Source organism: Hemiscyllium ocellatum, chromosome 25, assembly GCF_020745735.1.
Source record: "Hemiscyllium ocellatum isolate sHemOce1 chromosome 25, sHemOce1.pat.X.cur, whole genome shotgun sequence".
Classification (NCBI taxonomy): domain Eukaryota; kingdom Metazoa; phylum Chordata; class Chondrichthyes; order Orectolobiformes; family Hemiscylliidae; genus Hemiscyllium; species Hemiscyllium ocellatum.
The window spans coordinates 50155486-50179393 of record NC_083425.1 but is presented as its reverse complement, the minus strand read 5'-3'; the positions used below and the strand labels follow the sequence as shown (position 1 = coordinate 50179393).

The following is a 23908-nucleotide window of genomic DNA, read 5'->3' as shown; positions in this document are numbered from 1 at the left end:
TGAAAACTGGGGGCCCAATGCTTTGGAAGATTTTGTCTATCGTTTTTCAAATCTTTCAACATGACAGAAATGCCAGCCCTGTGCCGGTGGGCAAAAGTTTTGGAAAGGGTCAAATGAGAATTACAGGTGTCAGGTGGTCAAGACAAATGCAATTTAGTGTCACTTTTGTCCCCAACAGTGATGGCAGTGAATGGCCACGTGGATGTCAAAACCAGTCTGACTCCACCGCTCATCATCCACACCAACGCCACGCCAATGCCAACCCCAAAGGGAATGCTTTGTGGAGATTCTGCACATTTATATGAGTCCCGCAGAGGAAGCAATGTGTCAATCGATCCGAACTTTTATGAGCAAAAATCACCAGTGAGTCTTTTTTTATGCTTAATTCAAACCAGATTTGTTTTGACTTCATACTTTTGAGGGTTGAACAATCCACTTGCGCTGGGCCTCCCTCAATGCACCAGCTATTAAAGTTTCAAAATGAAATGCTCAAACATAAAACAGCCATCCAGCTGTCACACACTCCCTATGGACCATGCACACCAACCAATGCCGCCTCATACTCTGTACCCAAACCCCATAACCTCCCATACACTTCACGTCAACTTACAGTGCTCAGAGCACCAAAGTCCTTGTATCAAACCTCCATGGCCTCTGCATGTCACCCTCTGTCCCTGGACACTTATGGTGCCAATGCCACTTTGGGCCACCTAGCATCCTTTGCACCTCAGAAACCATACAGAAATGGACAAAAATAAAGATCTATTAAAAGAAGTTCTAAGCATGTATCGCAGATTTCACTACAGTGGAAAAAACACTAATTGATAACAACGCACTTATTACATTTACGTTCCTGCAGCTACATTACTCCTTACAAGAACAAGCATTTCATTCAAGTACACAATCCTTTATAACAGTAACCAATGGAATTAATTTACAGTCCCACTTCAAAGAGACTATGATGACTTGGAGCTGTCAATCCACATGTAAAATGGTGGGCACCTGACTGTGATAGTGGATTGCTGTGAAATCAGTCAGGAAGCAATAATAGCAACGGGGGCCCTCACAATTAACGATTCAGCAGGCAATGAATTTCTTGACATTCCAGACTTTTGTTTTGGCAAAGGGATGGAATTGTTGATCAGAATTTTTAATTCAGAATTTCTTTGCTTTCAGACTAGTGCACGTAGCTCCCCCTATGCACCCTGGAGCACAGCCAGCAGCTGGAACAGCCGACGCTCGAGCTGGAATAGCCTCGGCCGAGCTCAGAGCCTGAAGCGCAAACATCAGACAGGAGAGCGGAAATCCCTCCTCTCAGGGGACGGCAAGGAGAGCTCTGACGAAGGCGAGGGATCAGAAGATGAGAGATCCAGTCATGCAGGTAGTGGGAGGGGGCCAGGCACTCAGCGCATGGAATCCCTAGAAATGAGGGGCTCTTTCGACATTCCTGACACTCTTCAGGTACCTAACCTTCACAGATCTCCCAGTATCCAAAGCAGCAGGCTCCCACCAACAGATCGCCATGACTGTAATGGTAAAACTTCCCCAACTTCCTTGTCGCACCAGGTCCACGTGGATGAACAGAGAACCGAGTTTGAACAGACGGAAGATGACATTGATATGGTGAGTCACTCCAGTGGTTGAAATAATAAGAAATAAATGCTTAGTAGAAGTCAACACATTATATTTGAATCTCATCTCTGGGGTAAGAGTTTGAGTTTGGTATAAACAGAGGGAATTGAACCTCTGCCATACATTCTCTATAGAATATGTCTTCATAAGTTGCTCTTCTACAACAGACATACAGTGAGAGCAACCTGGAAAATCCTGAGGGAAAACTCTCTTTTTCTAAGAATTCTTAGACCTTAAGATTTCGAGCAGAAATAGGCTATTCAGCCCCTCGAGTCTACTTCACAAAACAATGCGATCATGGCTGATCTGATAATACTCAAATCTACATTCTTGCTTTTCCCCATAATCCTAAATTCTCTTAATGATTAAAATTCTGTCCATCCCAGCCTTAACTATACTTTCTGACCCAGTCCTCTGACATGAAGAATTCTACAGAATCACTTCCTTCTGAGAGAAGAAATTCCTCCTCATTCCTGTCCTAAATGGGTGACCTCTTACTCTTCCTGGAGAAAGTGAATACTACAGATGCTGGAGATTAGAATCGAAGAGTGTAGTGATGGAAAAGCACAGCCAGTCAGATAGCATCCAAGGAACAGGAGACCCGATGTTTCAGGCATAGGACCCTGATGAAGAGCTTATGCCGAAATGTTGACTCTCCTGCTCCTTGGACACTGCCGGTGTGCTTTTCCACCGCCACATCTTCAATCCTTATTCTTCCTGTTTGTTTCTGTCTCCATCTCACCTGCTCATTCTCTCTTGACCTCCTTCACACAGTCTCCAACCTTCTCTCTGAATCACTTGTGTGCATGGCTGCCCCCAGAAGCATTTCACAATGAGATGTGCTTTTGGCTGCTCTCGCTCTGAGTGAACATGCCTCAGTCGAAATTAATGCAAGCTCTGTCATTGTTTCTCTGCAGTCTACATAAATATAGTAAATTTGAAAGCCACTTGAGATGAAGCAGATGTGGATTGTCGGGTCAATCAGATAAATTAGTCAGTTTTCCAAAGCCAAGTGCGTTATCAGTAAGGCATGTTCACTGAGTTTGCCTACACTCCTTTGTGCTACACGGCCAGCAGATGTTTCCACATCAGAAACAATTTGTTTTAATCCAGATCACTTTGTTCCGTATTGTTTTAAAAACTTCTTTGGATGTTTGAAGTCCTTCATAAAATGCGTTACAAATGCTTATGTTGTGTGTGTACAAGGATTTGTGGAGCTCATTGCTGCTTGCGTACGTAAAAGGAGGAAGGACCTCTACCACAGACAGAGGCCAATTAAAGGCAGCATGATGGCTCAGTGATTAACACTGCTGTCTCACAGCGCTAGGGACCCAAGTTTAATTCCAGCCTTGGGTGACTGTCTGTGCACATTCTCCCTGTGATCATGTGGGTTTCCTTTGGGAGCTCTGGTTTCCTCCCACAGTCCAAAGATGTGCAAGTTAGGTGAATTGGCCATTCTAAATTGCCCATAGTATTCAGAGATGTGTAGGTTAGGTGCATTAGTCAGGGATAAGTGTAGAGTAATAGAGTAGGGAAATAGTTCTGGGTGGGTTAATCTTTGGAGAATCAGTGTGGATATTTGGGCTGAAGGGCCTGTTTCCACACTGTAGAGTTTCTATGATTCTACCTTTAAAATGAAATGTTCCATTTGCAGTGAGAGGAATTTGAACAGGACTGACATGCGCCAATTTGTTTCCACAGGGTAAAAGAGCACGTTTGCAGGCATGGATTCAGGCCAAGTTGCCACCCTGTTTCAGAGAACGAGAGGGCTGGTCACTTTATCTGTTCCCTCCACAATCCAAGTAAGAAATTAATTTCATAGCATCAAGACTTTAAAGGCGGAAAATTCCATTAGCACTTCAGAATGTTTCTTTTGCAAAAGCAAAACACTGGGTTAGAAAAGTGACAAATCCTTGCTCTCTCAGTAATGCAAATTTGTTAATTTTTTTATTTATTCATTCATGAGATTTTGTTGGTGCTGTACAGGCCATCAGTTATTACCCATCCCTTGAGAAGATGGTGAGCCACCATCTTGAATGGCCACAGTCCATATGGTGCAAGACGAACTCTTCTAACTGATATTCAAGTGGTTATCTTTAAGGGTGTCAAACACCCCAGTGCAAGTGTATCCGAACAGAATCTGACCAGATCCACATCAGGAGACATTAGGACAGAAGATCTAAGATCGAAGAGATAGGATTTAAAGAGACAGAGGTTGCAACTTTGAAGAGCAAGGCCATAGAGGTTTCAAAAAGGAATTCCAGAGTCTTGGAGGCCCAGGCAGCTGAAGACATGGCCACAACCAGAATGGGGGTTGCAGAGGAGGAGGTGGTTTAGGATGTAGAGTGCTAGGGAGAAAAGATGTTGTTAGTTCAGATTAAGTAATCAGAGAATGGCAGAAAAATGGTGTCTCTAGCTGCCAGACATGAAAGAACAGATAGTCCCACTGATGCAGGGGGAGGGTAGCGAGGACATGGTGACATCGAATGTATGCAAAGCTAAAAGAAAGGGAAGGAATGGGAGTGGCTTCACAATCTGAAGATGCTGAACTCAATATTAAGGCTAGAGACTGTAAAGTGCTCAGTCTGAAGATGAGATGCTGTTTCTTCAGTTTGCGCTGGGATTCACTGGAGCACTGCAGCACGCCAAAGACAGACACATGGGCATGTGAAAGGATGTTGTGCTAAAATGACCAACTACAGGAAGGTGGGGGTTTGAATTTTTCACTGCAGCTCAGCGTCATTTCAGTGACAGTACAACCCATTCCTCAAGTAGGTAAAAACACTGACTGCAGATGCTGGAAACCAGATTCTGGATCAGTGGTGCTGGAAGAACACAGCACTTCAGGCAGCATCCAAAGTGCAGCGAAATCGACGTTTCGGGCAAAAGCCCTTCATCAGGAATAAAGTGAGCCTGAAGCGTGAAGAGATAAGCTAGAGGAGGATGGGGGTGGGGAGAAAGTAGCATAGAGTACAATGGGTGAGTGGGGGAGGGGATGAAGGTGATAGCTCAGGGAGGAGAGGGTGGAGTGGATAGGTGGAAAAGGAGATAGGCAGGTAGGACAAGTCCAGACAAGTCATGGGGACAGTGCTGAGCTGGAAGTTTGGAACTAGGGTGAGGTGGAGGAAGGGGAAATGAGGAAACTGCTGAAGTCCACATTGATGTCCTGGGGTTGAAGTGTTCCGAGGCGGAAGATGAGGCGTTCTTCCTCCAGGTGTCTGGTGGTGAGGGAGCGGCGGTGAAGGAGGCCCAGGACCTCCACATCCTTGGCAGAGTGGGAGGGGAAATTGAAATGTTGGGCCACGGGGCGGTGTGGTTGATTGGTGCGGGTGTCCCGGAGATGTTCCCTAAAGCATTCTGCTAGTAGGCGCCCAGTCTCCCAAATGTAGAGGAGACCGCATCAGGAGCAACGGATACAATAAATGATATTAGTGGATGTGCAGGTAAAACTTTGATGAATGTGGAAGGCTTGCAGGTAAAACCATTCCTCAAGTAGTTAGCTGCAACAACAAAGAAGCATAACAACAGGGATCAGTAAGGATAGAGGGATAGTATCTCAGCACCAAAAACAAAGCTAGTCTGTGTACTCAGAGAAATCTAATGCACATACAATGGTATCTCAATAGAAATCCCAAATGTACATCTGGAGGTCTTGAAATATTGGCAGAATACATGGAAAAAGAGGAAGATGGAGGCCCAATAAAGATTTTGGATTGCTCCAGGGTTTAATCGCTCATTTCACCTTTTCGTAAGTTAGTCCATCCCCTTTTGAAAGCTACTACTAAATTTGCTTCCACCACCCTTCCAGAAAGTACGTTCCAAATATCAACTGCTTGGATATTCGTTTCAATGTTGCCTTTGGTTCTTTAGCCAGTTATCTTGAATTTGTGTGCTTCTACAACTGGAAAGAGTTTCTCCATGCTTAAAATGCCAACAAGCCACAAGGTTTTGAATTTACTGAGTACAACAACATCTGCTCAGCTTGGTCACTGCTTGTGAGATGATGTGCATGACTTGCCGTGATTGTACTGCACAGGAGATCAATGGATTTTTTTTTTCTTTTCCAGGATCCGCCTCATTTGCAGCAAAATTATTTCGCACAAGATGTTCGACCACATTGTTCTGGTCATTATCTTCCTGAACTGCATTACTATTGCCATGGAGAGACCGAAGATTGATCCTAAGAGTGCAGTAGGTTTTATTTATCCAAATAATTCTTGTCGGCCTGTTTCATTTGCAATGCTTGCAGTTAATGCCTTAGTATAATTTGTAGCAGGTTAGCAGACTAAGATCTAATCATAATGCAAAACGTGTCTCCTGGTTTTTCAGAAGGTACAGGCAAACATGCATTTTAACAATGAATTTTGAAGATACCAATTTGTATTATGACACTTTTGATGAAGCTTTATCTGGAAGTTGAAGGAAGGGTAATTCTGATTCTTTTGAATGGGTCAAAGAGCTCCACAGCCTAAGTCTATTTTTCATGTTTCTATATTTAGGCTGCCTTCCCACTGCCCTGAGGTTTTGACCTGAACACAACCATGGCTTCTGTTTCCTGTCTCAGTTGTCAGTCCCATATACATGTTCAATGGTGGGTGGAGATTCTGCCAGAGGAACCCTTAGAACTGCCTCTGATATGAAGAGATAAAGAGAATCACACAATGTTATGCTCTCAGCTGATGTTAACAGACTAGACAAATCAAATCCCAGATTTCATTCTGGCTTGATAGGCCATATTTTGTTTTGTTTTGTTTTTAATGAGGTGGCCTCTCACTGAAACACAGGCATATTGCAGATTTTGCTTTTGCAATAAATCAGCAATGTGTTAAGCAAAAGAAATGAAGATAAACTGGAAAAAGACAATCAATTTACTTATAAGATGAAGGCAAAGAGTTTGGAATACACAGTAAAAGTATAATCACAAAAAGTTTCTAAACAAAACATTTCCTTGTAACACCAACACCAAAATCCTTTCCTCTTACGTCCCTATAGGTTTCAGATAACTATGACTTTAATTCCTAGGATGGAACCTCTGCTAGCTTATTCCTGGACCTATCATATACCTTAATTTAATCAAACCCAACTTCAAGTCCTCTTCAGGGTTATTTCCTAACATCTCAGTCTGGGATTAACACTAACTCCTTATTCTAAGGTAATCTAGTTCCACCATATTCTCTCCTTCACAACATCAATCTTTATACCTCCATACAGGGAACGCCAAGGGCTTCACAGAACTGCCCAGAACAAAGAAAAACTAAACCAAAAAAACTCTTCTTCAAAGCTATCAATGGTTTCCATAATCATAAAAAAATCCTAAATATAGATTTTTCCAACAGATGCCTTGAAGCACAATGTAATAAGTAATAAAAGCCTAAAGTGAACAAAATCCCATTAAACTGCCAGAGTAACCTGCCCAAACTCAAATTAATAACAAATAATTAAAAATGTAAACACGAAGAAAATAAAATTAAAAATAAATGAGTTACATCAAACAGTTTATATCAAAAGAAAAAGCGAGGGACAGAGATAGAGTGATACAGATAGATACTTGCATGAATGAATAATGCATAAATAGAGACTGCAGTAGATAGAGAGATGGAAAGACAGAGGGATAGAAGTTATATTTGTAGAAGAGTTAAGTAGATAATCAAATGAATAGAGAGAAAAAGATAGATGAATGTATAAATACATCCGTAAATGCAGATAACCCTTTCAGCATCCTGTTCTACCTGTCTCCATCAAAGAAAATTGTAAAGTTACCCACCCAGTGCATAATTATAGTGGCAGTGTGTGACTGACTCATATTAACCAGAGGATCAGCTAGAGCTCCTGCTCCTGATTATAATTTTGTGAAGTTAAGCTGGAAAGTGCCAGAAATCCCAATCCTCTGTCTTCCTCCTCAATCAGCTCTCATCAAATTAATCTCCTCCAAAGGACCTGCTTCCAAGATGCTCAATTTCATCCCAACTCAAATCCTAAGCATATGGCTAACTTCCCTTAGCCCAATGCTAGCTTTCATGGTTATAAGTCCCATTCCCAAATTCTCTGTTCTCCTGACTTCAAAATTGCTCTCAACACTGCGCTGCTGAAAAGCTCAACCTCACACCAACCATCCTGTCCAACAACTGTCTCACTCTAATCTCTCCAATACTCAAACATATCATTGCAGTGCAATTCTGGGTTCCATTTGTCACTGCTTGAGCTCCTTTCACCCCAGCACTAATGATCCTGGTCAAGACGCCAGAGATAGTCATTACGAGCAGCTTCCCTTGGCCTCAAAATCCCCTAACTTAAAACACAATTAACTTCTCTTGTTTCCTGTGATAAATGATGTAACACCCCCTTAAGGATTCAGGTGAAGTGGTTAGGAGGGTAAAAAAGGAAGCTGAGAACAGCAAAGATTAGAGGCCTGAACTGCCATCAGGAGGGAAGCCTCTCACATGGTGGCCTTGGCTCCCCATAAATTAATTCCGCATTCACCATTTTTGGTGCAAGGATCTGAGGTGGGATCGAATTAGGTCCCTAATCCCTGGAGCAGCCAGAGAGACAGAGAAGTGCTGTGACAAGCTGATAAAACCACCTCTCTCAGTTATCTAATACTTTGTCCCAGTTATCTGATACTTTGTCCCAATTATATTAAAAGCTGCTAGGCCAGACATTCCTAAACTGTGGATTGTGAACCCCCGTGGGACAGAATTTTGGGGTTCACAACATCTGAGGTGGAAGTAGTAGCCATGGTGTTCTTGGCCACCCTGCTTGAAGAACAGGTCCCTCACGTGGTCTGAGCTGACAGTCTGGCTAGTTATCATTGGATAGGCTGCAACTGGGCTCCACTATGCCTCATCATGCATTGTTTGATTCTGATAATAGAGAGAAGTAACAGGATTACATTAAAAATAGCAGAGAGGCAGATTGAAAGGAAAGAAATGAGGATTGGAATACAGGAATAGTGAAGTTTTTCTTGATTTACATCAGAGCGTGGTTAGACATCCCTTGGAGTACCATGTGCAGTTTTGGTTTTGTTATCTCAGGACAGATATTATTGCCATTAAGGGAGTGCAATGATGGCCCACCAGATGTTTCCCTGAATGGTTGAACTTTTCTGTGGAGAGAGTTGGGCAAACAGGATCGGTATTTTCTAGAGTTTCAAAGATTGAGAGGTGATCTCATTGAAACTTACAAAATATCTAAAGAGATATTTCATATTCAAAGACAGAATAAATGCAGGTAAGATGTTTCTCCTAGTTGGGGGTCTAGAGCCAGGAGGCTCAATTCAAAAATAAAGGGCATGCCATAAAGGATCAAAATGTGGAAAAACGTTTTACTCAGTGGCTGGTGACCGTTTGGATTGTTCTATCACAGAGAGCTATGGAAACTCAGTCTATGAGTATGTTTACAGTAGAGGTTCACAGATTTCTGATTTTCAATGCAGTAATAGGTTAAGGGATGGAGTGGTTAAAAAGAAGTGAAAGGTTTCTACAGCCAAGTTTGTATTAAGTAGTGAAACAGGCTCAACTGATTGAATGGCCTATTCCTGTTCCTATATTCATAAAATGCTAATGACTGAGTCAGAAAATAGGTTACTATTACAAGAGCATCACCTGTTGAGCAACCTGGCTCTTGTCCAGTTCCTGAGACCATTGACAGGCACCTATTCCACAGATTCACTTCCCAATTTGACATATGTTTGTTAAAACCAGAGAATAAATAAGTAGAAAGCTTTACTTTCTAGAAAATGTCAGGGTAGAGGCCAATGTTGCCCATTCACAGAATGGTACAAATGAGAAACAGTCTGGGCCAGAACTTTCAAAAGGAATGCAGTTAATCCCATTTAATAATCCTTGCTCTTCCCCCCTATTGCTGCCATTGGTCTACTTAAGGGTCCTGAAGAAGGTTACACCCGAATGCTTACTTCTCCACCTCTTGATGCTGCCTGGCTTGCTGTGTTCTTCCAGCCTCCTGCCTGCCCATCTTGGATCCAGAATCTGCAGTTTTTTTGTCTCTGACCACTCTACTTAAAGCATTTAACTAATCTCATTTAGGAGATTAAAATTGAATCTTTGTCCTTCACTTTATCAGACAACACATCGAAATCCCAATCACTCATTATCACAAATCGTTTTCCTCTCACATCTCCTCAGCTTCTTTCGACACTCATCTGAATCTGAAACCTTCCATTATTTACCTTTGGGTCACTAGAAACAGTTTCTCTTCCTTTACTTGACCTAAATCTTACTGATTTTAAACACCTCCACCAAATCTCTTCTTATCCTTCTCTAATCGAAGGAGAATAAGCCCAAAGTTCAGTGTCAGAAATGTCACTTCCTTCAGCCTGATCGTCCTGCTGGGCTACAGGGAGCTGATAAATTGGAAGAAGATAAATAAGTGGATGTAATTTCATGATACAGTAATTAATTTCCTGCTAATATTTAATAACGTCAATGATGATCTTGACTTCACAGTATATGTGTGTGATCCGTGAAGTACCAACTGAGCACAGGAGACAACCGCGTGTTGGCTGCCAATGGGTTAAAATGAGACTACAATATGTGACAGCTGAATGTAGTTGTTTATGATTCTAGCTCAATCTTTGTAATGGTTCATCAGCTCTTTGTACATACCAATCCCTGAACCCTCTAAGCAGGTTGCAGTCCTGCATGTCTTGTTTTACTGAATGGTTACTAGATGGAGTAGCTGATACAGCAATCACTTTGATGAGAGATGTGTTAATTATTTAAAATGCTGGAGGATTGGTAAGCACATGCTCGTGTTTTATTCAGTTATGTTGTTCTAGCAGACACTTCAATCAAGTAAGGTGTGAGAAAGGAACTATTCTGTATCAAAGAAAGGAAGAAATAGAGCTACTGTCATAAGACATTTGGAATGCAAAGTGAATGAGGCAAACACAATTTTGCACCTCACCGAAGCAAGTTAATAAGCACTGGTAGTTAATACAGAAACAAAGCTCAGAGAGTAAGTAACTGTAGGGCCAATGTAATGTAAACAAGGCTCAGAGAATATTTCTGGGACCAATGTTATTTAAACAAGACTCAGAGAATACCTCTGTGTTGTGTTCTATAAAGAAGGCTCAGGGAGTCACTCTGTGGCCAGTGTTCTACAAACAAGGAGTCACTCTCCAACCAGTGCTACATAAAGATAGGGTACAGAGTAACTCCAGGGGAAGTTATATAAGCAAAGCCAGACATTATCATATAAACAAAACTTGGAGAATAATTCTGGGGGTGACAATGTAAAGTTGCAAGCAGAACATTTTGCTGTCACTGTTGTGAATCTGTCCCTAATACAAATGTTTCAAAGCGTGAAGTCTCCCAGCCCCATATTACAGGAACACTTGCAGTTGGAAAGAATTGACAACCCCAGATTAACATAAAGCAGATTTACTGCATCGCTCCATGGTATATAAAAGGTATCAGATGGAACTGTGATGATACTGTTTCTTATAAATAAGATGTTGAACAGAATATGCCATGGATCCAGGTCAAAAATGAGAGATTAGTTTGTGTTATGGCTGCAGAGTCTAACTGATAATTAAACAAGCCTGCAGTATTGTGCTGTACCTTATATACATTGCTGCATTACCATGTAATCTGACACACCCTGTAGTATAATCATGGTATTAGAGAGTCTTGCAATCCTGCCCTGCAGTATAAACTTTACGTTAAACAGGTTTCCGCTCTGCATGATAAACAGTATTTAACGGATCTGAGTACGTCATGTGAGATGATATTGCGGATCTTATTAAAAGCGCCTTTCTTTCTCTGAGTGTGGAATCCCTGGCATTCTGAGGTAAACATGGTTGTTCTTTTGACCTTCAAATGAAATGTCAGTTTTTGGTATTTTTGTGATTGCCAGCATTAATGCATGTGTTTTAAAAATTGTCCACAGATGCTTAAAAATGCCCATGGGTTGCATCTGTACTTAATACTTTACATTTTGTTTGTTCAGTTAACATTCTCTGATCTGTGACCCAGTGTGTAAATAAAGAAAACGCGAAAAAGCAGAAGTTTAACTGAACAATCTTGTGGCTTTTTAATTTGGTATTTGCATACAAGAGTCATACATAGAAATGTTTCTTTTTCGAAGAATGTACTCTGTTTAGAAAATTTATAAAACTTGTGCTCCCAAGCAAGGCCACCAATTTTATGTTATATGATCGCCATGTTATTTTGTGATCCTACACCATCAGACCATGCTACGATCCGATTAGCAATCAATGATATTTATTAAAATAAGAGAATAAACTCAGAATACGAGTTCCCTGATTGGGGCTGATAATCTGGTCCAATCAGGGAGCCCTGCCTGACATATAAAAAGGGTGAGTGTCAGAGATGCTGACACACACGCTGATTGAGATAGTACTGAAGTTAAGGACTGTTCCTGGATAGATAAAGGGGGACAGGAATACCAGCCTCTATGGAGTTATTTCAGAATCTATTTTATGTCTACAACATATTTCTCATTCCAGAATTAACAGGAGGTAAATATGGGCAATAAACTGTGGTTGATTGGACACTGCATAGTGCACACCATTAGCAAATGTGATCAAGACCAGTTGCTTGATTGTCTCAGTAACTCCCCCAGACATTAATGACACAATGGGTCATTAAATCTCATTGAACATCACAAGAGATTACAATATTTTGTTTATGCTGATCTGACCTCAAAACTCTGTCTTGAACGCTGTGCTATTATGCATTGCCTCAATGATTGCTCCTGTTCCATGGAAAATGGGAAATTCATAGTAGTACCAGTGAGATTGAAGTTCAAAAGAGCTTTACCATCTACAAGGATTAGGAGAAAATGAGGACTGCAGATGCTGGAGATCAGAGCTGAAAAATGTGTTGCTGGAAAAGCGCAGCAGGTCAGGCAGCATCAAAGAAGCAGGAAAATCGACGTTTCAGGCATAAGCCCTTCTTCAGGAATGAGGAATAAGCCATTCCTAAAGAATGGCTTATGCCCGAAACATCGATTCTCCTGCTCCTTTGATGCTGCCTGACCTGCTGCGCTTTTCCAGCAACACATTTTTCATCTACACGGATTACACACTACATTTTACAAATAACACTTTTGCACTGACTTTAACTTCAAGTCATAGAGATGTACAACACGGATACAGTCAAACTCATCCATGCCGACTAAATATCCTAACCTAGTCTAATCCCATTTGCCAGCTTTTGGCCCATATTCCTCTAAAACCTTCCTATTCACATACCCATCCAGATGCCATTTAAATGTTATAATTGTACCAGCCTCCACCACTTCCTCTGGCAGATCATTCCACACACATACCATCTTCTGCATGAAAATGTTGCCCCTCTGTCCCCTTTACATCTTTCTCCTCTCAATTTAAAACCTAGTCCTTTGGTTTCGGACTCGCTTTCCCTGGTGAAAAAGACCTTGGCTATTCACCCTATATCCCTCATGGTTTTATTTATCTTTGTAAGATCACCCTCAGCCTCTAATGTTCCAGAGAAAATACCCCCAGTCTAATCAACTTCTCCCTAAAGCCCAAACCCTCCAACCCCAGCAACATCCTTATAAATCTTTTCTGCACCTTTTCAAGTTTAATACAAGTAGGGAGAACAGAATTAAATGCAGCATTCTAAAAGTTGGCCTAACCAATGTCCTGTACAGCCGCAACATGCCATCTCAACTCCTAAACTCAATGTTCTCACCAATAAAGGCAAGCGTACCAAATGCCTATCAACTTAGTTGCATCACGTTATGAATATAACTGTTTAACAAAACTGGTAGTAATGTACTGCAGGTTTAACCAAAGAGCGACATTGATGAATTCGAGTTAAAATACATTTCTACAGCTTGACCTCAACACTTTGATTGTCTCTCCTGATTTCTGGTTTGAGCTGGAACTGATTTGCTGAAATGTTTGATTTGAATTAATCAAAAAAAATTATGGCAGTCTATGTCATTCAATATCCTCAAACAAATTCAATTCAGAGGCTTCAATCATAAACACAGCAGTTTCCATTCATAAAGATGTGGACTGAAATAGTCACAGTAAAAGGTGATGCCTTTGAAAAGATTCAAAGTAGTACTGAACATTCAGGAGATGTTAATATGCCCAAGATATTAAGAAAATATCTATAAGTCTATTGCTTAAAAACATTCTGCGACACTGTGGTACTGTTCTAACCTCTGAGCCAGGAGACCTAGATTAAAGCTCCACCCCTTCCAGAGATGTGTAATAGCATTTCTAAACAGTTGATTTTAAAATAAATGTAGCAAGATTAGTAAATTTATGACAGAGGCCATTACTTGATGATTAGGAAAGTAGGAAGCTTAATGCGCCACGTGACCCTTTTTTCTTTCTAAGCGGGTATATGTGACTTCCTTTAGAATTACTGCAGTTTCAAACTTTGAGGGCTAATTCTGAACAACAGTCTGTTCAGTGGATTATGGTTAATTTAGCCCAATGTTATACCAGTCCATTGGGAACCCCTTCAAGTGACCTTGATGAAATGAGGGGTATAGCCCACGCCCTATGATTCAGTTTGCTATCCTCTCAAACAAGCCTTAATGTGGAACATACAGACAGGCTAAAGAAAAAAGACTGGCCTTGGGAGTCATTGACTGCTTGCCAGCTTACAATTCGACAGCAGCATTTCCCTAGAAATTCCTCTAATATTTCCCTTGGTATTTTGAGGGGAATTCTCCATGGTCTGCACGCAAGCCTCTGATAGATTGCCAGACTTCTCAAATCTGTCATAGTCAAGCATAACACACTGGATTAGGAAGCCAAGTCGTAATTGCTTACAGCTGAAGGTTCTCTCGTGCGAGCAAAGCTTCAATGAAACTGGTCTTCAGCTCCCCCTTCTATTAAAGAATGAGGGGCCTTAAATTTAGGTTCAGAAGGATTTGATTGCATGGTTTTATTCTCCCCAAGTCCCCAGCCTGCTTCCTTTCAGTTCTCTCTCTCCCGCTCTGAAGGCCAATTTTCATCTGGTTGCACTCCAGTGAACAAAAGAAAGATGTTAAACTTATATAGCCCCTTTCACTGCCTCGCAACACTCCATGGAAGCTTTTCATGTGTACTCACAGCCATAATGGAAGGGATACAGCAGCAAGTTTGCACACTAGAAGTAATAATCCGAGAATCTGAGGGTGTATTGTAGATGAGTGATAAATATTGGTCCAGAGGTGAGAGTTCAAAGGCCGCTGTCTGTGCCTTGGGATTTTTGACATCCTTTGAGCAGGTAGATGGAAGTCAGGTTAACATCCGATCCAAAAAATCATACTTCCCTCTAATTACTCTTGCTGCCTCCAGAAGGACCTTCGGTGTCCCTGTGCAATGGTGGCTCCCAAAACCAGAAACCAATGCTGGGAATGATGTTGACATGCTGATCAATGTAGCTTTGTTGATTCTGACAGACTGCAGTCTGCCAGTACTGCCTTGGCCTAACGGCCTTAATTAAAGAACAGTAATGGTGGATTACTAGGCTATTAATCCAGAGACCAAGGTAATATTCTGGGGGCCTGAGTTCAAATCCCACCACAGACCCAATGGGATGAATGGTTTCTTCCTGTACTAGGAAATTTATGATTCTAAGTGTCTAATTATATCCATTGTCAGTTGTCAGAAAAAAAATCATCTAGTTTTCCCCTGTAGGATGGGGGGGGGGGTGGTAGCAAATGTACCATGCTCACAAGATCCGGCCTACGTGTGACTCCAGACCTACAGCAATGTGGTTTATTCTGAACTGCCCTCTGGACAATTAGGGATGAACAATAAATGGTGTCCTAGCCAGAAACGCCCACATTCTGTGAATGAATAAGAAAATAGTTCCATGTTTTTGTGTCCTGAGTGAGGGTGTGAGCCCTGACTCAAAAGGCAATAATGTTTCCCACTAAGCCACAAGTGACACTTGGGACATCGTCCGACTTTGAAGACACACTGCAGATGTAAGCTGTTATTGTTGAAACGTTGCATTGTACCAGAGCTGCTGCCGATACATACACACACAAGCAATCGCTCTTTAATCTGTACCCTGGCAGGGTATACCATAGGAGTGACACTAGCACATGCTCACCCGTGTCACTTCCTGTTTACAATCAGTCAGGGCCGAGGGAGGTCATTGAAAATGCCTGCTCGCAATGTCAGTGTTTGGGTGAAATTACAAGAAGAAATCGCAAAGGGACAAGGTAAAACTAGCACCCACTTTCAACAAACAAATACACACACGATTTGAAGTGGGAAGTTATTGGGGTGTGGGAATTGGAATGTAAGGGGTAAGGTTGGAGGTGCTGTTGTGAGTCAGTTGTAAGCTCAATGCCAGAAAAGTTAGCAAAGTCACACGTGGAGTCGATTCAAGTGTGGTTCAAGGTTTCAAACATGAATGCTGTGTTACAGGGGATGTGGAGTCCAGTATGCTAAAGCCGGTGAAAGTAATACACTCACTGAGGGGTCTGAGGTGGAGTTTGAAAATCAACCTGTTTGCTTATTCATTCAGGGGATGTAGGCATCATTAGCTGGACGTGCATTTATTGCCCGTCCCTAGTTATCCTTGAGAAGGTGATGGGGAGCTGCCTTCTTGAACTGTGCAGTCCATGCACTGTAGCTAGATCTACAATGTGGCTAAGAAGGGAAAGACTCAGCAACAGTGAAGAACTAGCAATATATTTCCAAGGCTTGATGGAGAGTGGCTTTGAGGGGAACTTGCAGATGGTGGTTTTGAACAGGGCACTGTCATCATGAGTAAGTGCATGCACTAACTGAATCAGAGCAAAACTTGCACTGGATAGCATTGAAATTAGTCCAACTATTAAGATGAAATATGCCACATAAGTTTAATTTCAGCTTACCTATCATGTATTCCGAAGGATCAACATGCTTCAATTAGTCCAACCAGTTTCTGCCCTCTTTTAAAGCTTCCCTAAGCTGTTCTTCCATATTAGATTTCTGATATCCTTCATGAGAGAACTGCTTATTGAGTCAGCTGGAAAAAAAACCTTTTCTTGAAAAACTGCTTCAGTGGCAGGAAGACGACAGTAATCAGCGGGGGAAGCTGAACTTGAAATAAGCAATGCTGGCAAGTGATGGGGAAGCCTTCGAGTCTTAGATTTGCAATCTAAGCATTTTGCTGCACGCCATTGTTATTAAACTGACAGCCAGTCACAGGAGCGGTTTCCCATGTCACTGTGGTGATAATTCAGTCATCAGGCGCAGGGTTTGGGAGCACAGTAAAACAATGAGCAGGACTACAAGTGACTGGTTATCAACTACCATGAGTTGCTGAAATGATCTCCTGGCTGTGGAATTTTGGAATCAGAGAACTGGGAAACTTGCTACAAAACTCTTCTCAATGAAAACTGAGAGAAAGTACCAGTTAATGCTTGCATTAATGGTTAGAATAATAAGTTAGAAATTTCAGCTTATGATATCAGTCTGCAGATTCTTAATTGTGCACTCAGAAGCCTTCTTCTGCTAATTTGTTGCAAATCTGATCATTTTAAATGGGTAAACACAAACGGATATCGTATCACAGGCAGCTGCACATTTTTGCGACAGTACCCGATTGCCTTTTAGAAGTTGTGGTGAACTCTTGAGCCCTGGTATTTTTACTAACACACATCAAGGACAGTGAGGAAAAGACTGTCTACTGCACCAAGCCAAGCTTTGTAGCATGATAACCCAAGCCCCTCTCCCCTCCCCAATCCTGTCCGTCCAGTCATTTCCAGAGAGAAGGCAGTAGTTAAACATAGGAACATTGCAGGCCCAACTAAAGGGAAAAGTTATTAGATTAGATTACTTACAGTGTGGAAACAGGCCCTTCGGCCCAACAAGTCCATACCGACCCGCCGAAGCGCAACCCTCCCACACCCCTACATTTACCCCTTACCTAACACTACGGGCAATTTAGCATGGCCAATTCACCTGACCTGCACATCTTTGGACTGTGGGAGGAAACCGGAGCACCCAGAGGAAACCCACGCAGACACGGGGAGAACGTGCAAACTCCACACAGTCAGTCGCCTGAGTCGGGAATTGAACCCGGGTCTCAGGCGCTGTGAGGCAGCAGTGCTAACCACTGTGCCACCGTGCCGCTGGAAAATTTCTGTCAACTTCCTTCCGCGAGCACTGCCGCTCCCCTATCCGATCATATAGATAAGTGTTACTGTAAAAGCCCCTATCCTTCCCAATGACAGACTTCTCTAATCATCAGAAACAGGTCATTCCCTCTCAAAGTTTGCATCCGCCACATGTAATCATTTACGTATTCTTTTAATGATACGTATTCTCAGTTTTCTTCAGTGTAGTTTGTTTGGGATCATTCTTTTCCAATTTGCATGTTCCCCAAGAGTAGTGTTGGGTATGATTTTTAGGCCCCAGTGTAGAACATGCACAGAGGCAACGAGGTGTAAAACTTCACACTCACTGACCCACTGGTCAGTTCTTCGGGCCTGAATGATATGCTACGATGAGATTTGCTAAGATTTGTGAGTAATCTGGCGAGCCTGTCTCAGCTTCATTGTCTCTTTTATGCATTTGCCAAGTGGAAAGTTGATTTTCTCAGTAATGGGTGTGGGTTTGCCGATTAATGGCTTTTTCAGCTCATTAAGCTTCCTTTTACAGCATAACTTGCATCATTAATATTAAAATTCCTATCTTATCAAGTGCTCCAAACTAGCTAAATGTTGCAAATTTGGAAACTGGAGCAGGTAATTGAAGACTTTGGATCTCTTGGATTGGTGGACCTCCATGTTGGACTACTGGGCACCAGCATCTCAGAGCGTAGCCACATACACCCCACACATTGGCACCCTACTTGCGCCAGCCTCCATAAACCCTCATGGCACATCTCTGATCCACTTCACTGATACACCTCTAACAACGCTGTCAACTTTCATTGTAACATTGCAGCCGTTTGCTCAGAGACAGATACCCAGCTCATGAACTGGACCAAGCCCTATCTCCGGGCTCTCCACTTGCTGTCAGAGGGTTCATCCACTCTGAGCCTACCTAGGTGCTTACAACATCCCCGTCATATATGGCCTTGCCTTAATCTTTAGGGCTTTGCCCCTCAGCCAGAGATCTGAGATTCATATTATTTCTGCCTTGCCATGCCATTTAGCAAACACCAAGCCAAGAAGCTTGTCAAGGTTATGGGCAGGCCTCAGACAGGTCCAGGATATAGCCTTTGATCAGGGAGTCACTGGACAGCAGGTCAAGGGCAAACTCTAATACCAGTCCAAGGAATTGGACACTGTCAGAGCCTCAGGGTGATCAGAATCAAGATGTTATCTACATGAAAGGTGAGGAACAAAATTTCGGGTCCTAATCGGTTTTCCTTCTGGAATGACAGAGAAGCTGGTATTACCATAAGACAATAAGATATAGGAGCAGAATTAGGCCATTCAGCCTTTTGAGTCTGTTCCATCATTCAATCATCTCTGTCTTAAAGGAACTCAATGACTTGGCCTCCACTGCCCTCTATGGCAATGAGTTCCACAGAGTCACCATCCTCTGGCTGAAGAAATTCCTTCTCATCTCAATTCTAAAGGGTCTCCTTTCACTCTGAGGCTGTGCCCCTGGTCCTCATCTCTCCTGCTGGTGCAAACATCTTCTCCATCTCCACTCTAACCAGGTCTCTCAATATTCTGTAAGTTTCAGCAAGATCCTCCCTCATCCTATTAAACATGAGTCCTCAACTGTTCGTCGTATGACAAACCCTTCATCCTGGAAATCATTCTTGTAAATGTCCTCTGGGCCCCCTCCAGCTACAGCATATCCTTCCTTACATAGCCTAAAACTGTTCACAATATTCCAAATGCAGTCTGACCACAACCTTATGCAGCCTCAGTGGTACATCACTCTGCTCTTGTATTCTAGCCCTCTTGAAATTAGTGCCAACATTGAGGGAAATGAAAGTAGATGGTACAGCTGGTACTTTGAGCAGAGGAGAGGTGTCTGGGTGAGTAAGTAGGCAGTGCAGAGGGCATGCAGGGTGAGTGAATGTGACTGAGGGAAGATATTACAGGCAGTAGAGTGGTAGAGCATAAGCCTTGGTGGGAGCTGGGTACAGTAGCAGAAATTGAGATACCAGAGAAAAGATGGCATTTATGCAAATGGAGTGGAGAAGCACATTGATCTTCTTCCTGCATTGCTGAGTATTCCTCCAGATGGTTGAGACTGCAATGAACCGGGTGGCAACCTTGGAGCAGGCTGGGCATGGTCTGATGTTGTGGTCTCTACTGCTGGTTCTGGGGTAAGAGGAAATCCTGTTTCTGTACCACCCGGTCCAGTTGCAGCTCCAGCTCCCTTTGTCTGCCATGTCCAGGGCACATATCAGATTCCATGCAGGGCAGCTTCAGACTGACAGTGCATGTGCACAGTGATGATTAAAGATGGCAACGATCACTATCATAACTGTGATGATAGCAAGATCAGGTGTGCTCCTAACAGTCTCTGTCATCATGTAATCTGTAAATTGATGCACCAATGATTTGATTTGATTCATTTATTGTCACATGTACTTTGTTACAAAATACAGTGAAAAGTGTTGTAGTGACACCACTTTCTGGCACCATCTTAAGACACAGAAAAAAAACCAAAATATGGAATATAACAGCAGAAGAATAAAGAAGTAAAGAGAAAGTAAAATGCAATCAATTTACTATTATTTATCCAGCAAGATTCTTTAAGTTAGACCAGAAAGATGGCTATCCTTAATGGCAGTATTACCACATCAAGAGGCAGTGAACATAAGAGAGGGCCTGTGATAGAGCGAAAGGCAGGAATCAAAGCCATTCCTCCCATTTTCCTGTGGAGCAAGTATATGTCATAATTCAGCTATTACCATGAACAACTCTTCCACCCTCTGTTTCTTTACAAGTCTTGTTGCCATCTTACTTTCGTAGTTGAATCACTCCTGCTATCTACCTTATCTCAAACCTTCTCCATTGCTCTTTCCTTCCCTCTGCCCCTGTCTTGCTCTGAAAAGCTGCAACACCTGTGGTTTTTCCATCATGATGAAGGTTCACTAGATTGAAACATGGGACTGGATTTTACGTCCCTTTGACAATGAGTTTGAAGTTGGGTGTTCTTAAAATGCAGCACCTGACCAATCTGCCAGAGCTAAGGGGGTTACAGTCTAAGAATAAGGGCGAAGCCATTCAGGACTGAAATGAGGAAGAATTTCTTCACAGAGTTGTGAACTTGTGCAATTCTCTCCCACGGGGAGTTGTTGGGGTCAGTTCCTTAGATACATTCAAGAGGAGCTGGACATGGCCCTTGCAGCTAGAGAGCTGAAGGGGTATGGGGAGATGTTGGGTATGGGATACTGAATTACACGATCAGCCATGATTATATTGAATGGCTGTACAGGTTCGAAGGGCCGAATGGTTTACTCCTAATCCTAATTTCTGTTTCTTGCCACCTAAAGGGGTTTGGTAAAAATGTTATGTGGCCCTCTCATACTTGGATATGTGTTTTATATGTATTAATATAATTTTTATTGAGATTTTGGATTTTAGACTTGTGGCATATGGGTATTTTTCTGAAGAAGTTAATTATTAACTAGGCCAGTCTTTTTGGAACCATGTTTTTAATACAGCATGTATCTGTTGGGGTGTTAATGGAATTTTTTTTGTGTGTGAGATGTTTTAGGACAGGAAAGAGAAAAGAGATTGGCTTACTTTTGGATTTAGAATAATCATAGATTGATTTTAGCTTAGAAAAACCCAGAAGTTGGAAAGCTTTTGGACAGTTCAAAACTAAATCCAGATGCCAGTATAGTCTCTCCTAGAAAAAGGGGATTATTCAGACTAGTTAGGGAATAAGTTACTTCCACAGCAGGAGTTTTTTTGGTTAAACTGTATTGGATTTTTCAAAGCTGAGAAAGTTTATAGTCTCAGTTGTGAGAGTTTTCAAGGAAAAAGACTTCACATTTCACAGGACCAAAAATAAAAGAAGCAACTAACTAATATTGATAGGGAATCTAGATTTGGCAGGGAAGGGAAATTTCTGTGGATTTTGATGAACTCTGAGTGATGGTGTTGAGAGTAAGTGGGATTGTGTTATTGTGTTTCATAAAATCTTTATATGTTTTATATTTAGATTGCATGGGTTTGTTTTTTTCTATTCCTTTTGTGTAATAATCTTCAGCTTTATTGTTAAAACAAAACCTACAACCTTGGGTGTCTATGTTTCATATTAAAAGACTGCCACATTAAAATATGATCGATCAAGCCAGATTTCATTCTGGGATCTAATGTGTCAAATGGTAACATTAGCTATTATCACAGCAAGATATTGAAACCTCTATTGGCCAAGTAAGCACCTCATTCCCACCCCTTCACTATTTTACCCATAACAGGACAGGCTTAGGCTAAGGACATAGACCAACAGCTCTTTCTATGTGAGTTGATGACAGATTAAAAGGTGGGGAGTGAGGGTTAATGGGAAGCTCCTTCTGGGTGTTCCCCTGTGCCCATCAGAAGCATACTACCCCAAAACTTCTCAAAGTCAAAACTCCCCCCCCCTTTAATCCTCATCCACTGGCCCCTCAAACAAAATCTCAAATACACTCTGCTGCTGATCTCCCAGGGAGAAACTAAAGACTGCAGATGCTGGAGATCAGCAGTCGAAAAGTGTGGAACTGGAAAAGTACAGCAGGTCAGGCAGCATCCAAGGTGCAGGAGAATCAACATTTTGAGCATAAGCCCTTCATTAGGAATCATTGGTTCTCCTGCACCTTGGATACTGCCTGACCACCTTGTTCAAGGACTCCCTCTGATCACAACTCTACTGGAATGATACAGCTGCCAGCCAATCAGACTGACTTGGCAGCCCCATAAGGAGGAACCAGCACAGATGAGAGAGGAATCCTCACCATTGGTCAACTAAATCCCCACAAAATGTCTGCAGATTTCCCATGTCGCAGTTCCCATCGAACATCTTAATTGGGGAGGGGGGTGCAGTGAATGCATGCCTCCTATAACTTGCCAGTGACACTGTTTCTCTTTATGCACATTATGACACACTCATGGACTGTTTTTGGTTATTTGTTATTTCAGATTCTGCACTATTTTGCCGTTATTCTAATCTTGAAACTTTTCTTCTCTTTAAGGAGCGAATCTTCTTGATATTTTCGAACTATATTTTCACAGTGATCTTCTTGACTGAGATGGCAGTAAAGGTAAACCACAGAATGAGACTTTTATTTTAAGAAAAGGCTAGAAGAATGCCACCTTTAATGTGATAACTGAACTCCTCTAATCCTGACTATATAATCTGCTCATTGCTGTCCATTCTAGCTCAACCGGGATTAGGATCAATTCAGCCCAACTCCTTCATTCCAATCAAGTTTCCTAAACCGAACGTGTCCCGTTTGCCTGCGTTGGGCCTATATGCCTCGAAACATTTTTATCCATGTGTCTGTCCACGTCGTTTAATAATGTGATTATATTCAACTCTACTTCTTCCTCTGGCAGCTCATTCCATATACTCGCCATCCTCTGTGTGGAAATGTTGCCCCTTAGGTCCCTTTTAAAATTTTCCCTCTCACCTTAAAACTATGTCCTTTAGTCTTAAACTCGCCTACCCTGGGGAAAAGACTTTGGTTATTCACCATATCTATGCCCCTCACGATTTTATAAACCTCTATAAGGTCACCCCTCAATCTTCTATGTTCCAGGGAAAAAGGTTCCAGCCTATCTGGTCTTTTCTCATAACTCAAATACTCTAATCCTGGTAAAATCCTTGTAAATCTTTTTTGCACCCTTTCCAGTTTAATAATATCCTTCCTCTAGCAGGGCAACCAGAATTGTACGCAGTACTACAAATGTAGCCATACTAATCTTGTAGTTCTTGTACAGACATAACATGATGTCTCAATGTCTACACTCAATGCTCTAATTGATGAAGGCGTGCATACCAAATGCCATCTTCACCATCGTATCTATCTGTGAAGCCATTTTCAAAGAATTATGTACCAGCATGTTTCAGTATAATTCAGGTATAACCCTTCTTTAAGAGCGAAGAAGGGTTACACCCGAAACATTGACTTTTCTACTTCCTGATGCTGCCTGTTTGCTATGTTCTTACAGCCTCCTGCTTGTCTATTTTAGGTCTTTCTGTTCGACAATACTCCTTAAGGCCCTACATTGACTGTGCAAGTCATGCCCTGGCTTGTCTTACCAAAATACAACACCTCACATTTAACTAAATGAAACTCCATCTGCCATTCCTTCATCCACCGGCAAGACTGATCAAGATCACATTGTATTAGGAATGCAA

At 42.0% G+C, this 23908-nt stretch overlaps 1 protein-coding gene and 1 long non-coding RNA gene across 4 annotated transcripts in view; one reads left to right on the top strand and one right to left on the bottom strand.

Annotated features, from left to right (window-relative positions):
* cacna1g (calcium channel, voltage-dependent, T type, alpha 1G subunit) overlaps nucleotides 1-23908 on the top strand; it is a 308065-nt gene that overhangs the window by 174870 nt on the left and 109287 nt on the right. For all 3 annotated transcript variants that reach the window (XM_060844315.1, XM_060844314.1, XM_060844316.1), the window contains 5 exons: nucleotides 179-363; nucleotides 1177-1623; nucleotides 3334-3434; nucleotides 5700-5823; nucleotides 22740-22808. In XM_060844315.1, coding sequence (XP_060700298.1) covers nucleotides 179-363; nucleotides 1177-1623; nucleotides 3334-3434; nucleotides 5700-5823; nucleotides 22740-22808 — 926 coding nt within the window. The remainder of the gene's footprint in view (nucleotides 1-178; nucleotides 364-1176; nucleotides 1624-3333; nucleotides 3435-5699; nucleotides 5824-22739; nucleotides 22809-23908) is intronic.
* Nucleotides 1-23908, bottom strand: part of LOC132827675 (uncharacterized) — a 197622-nt gene that overhangs the window by 126837 nt on the left and 46877 nt on the right. The gene's annotated exons all lie outside the window — the stretch shown is intronic.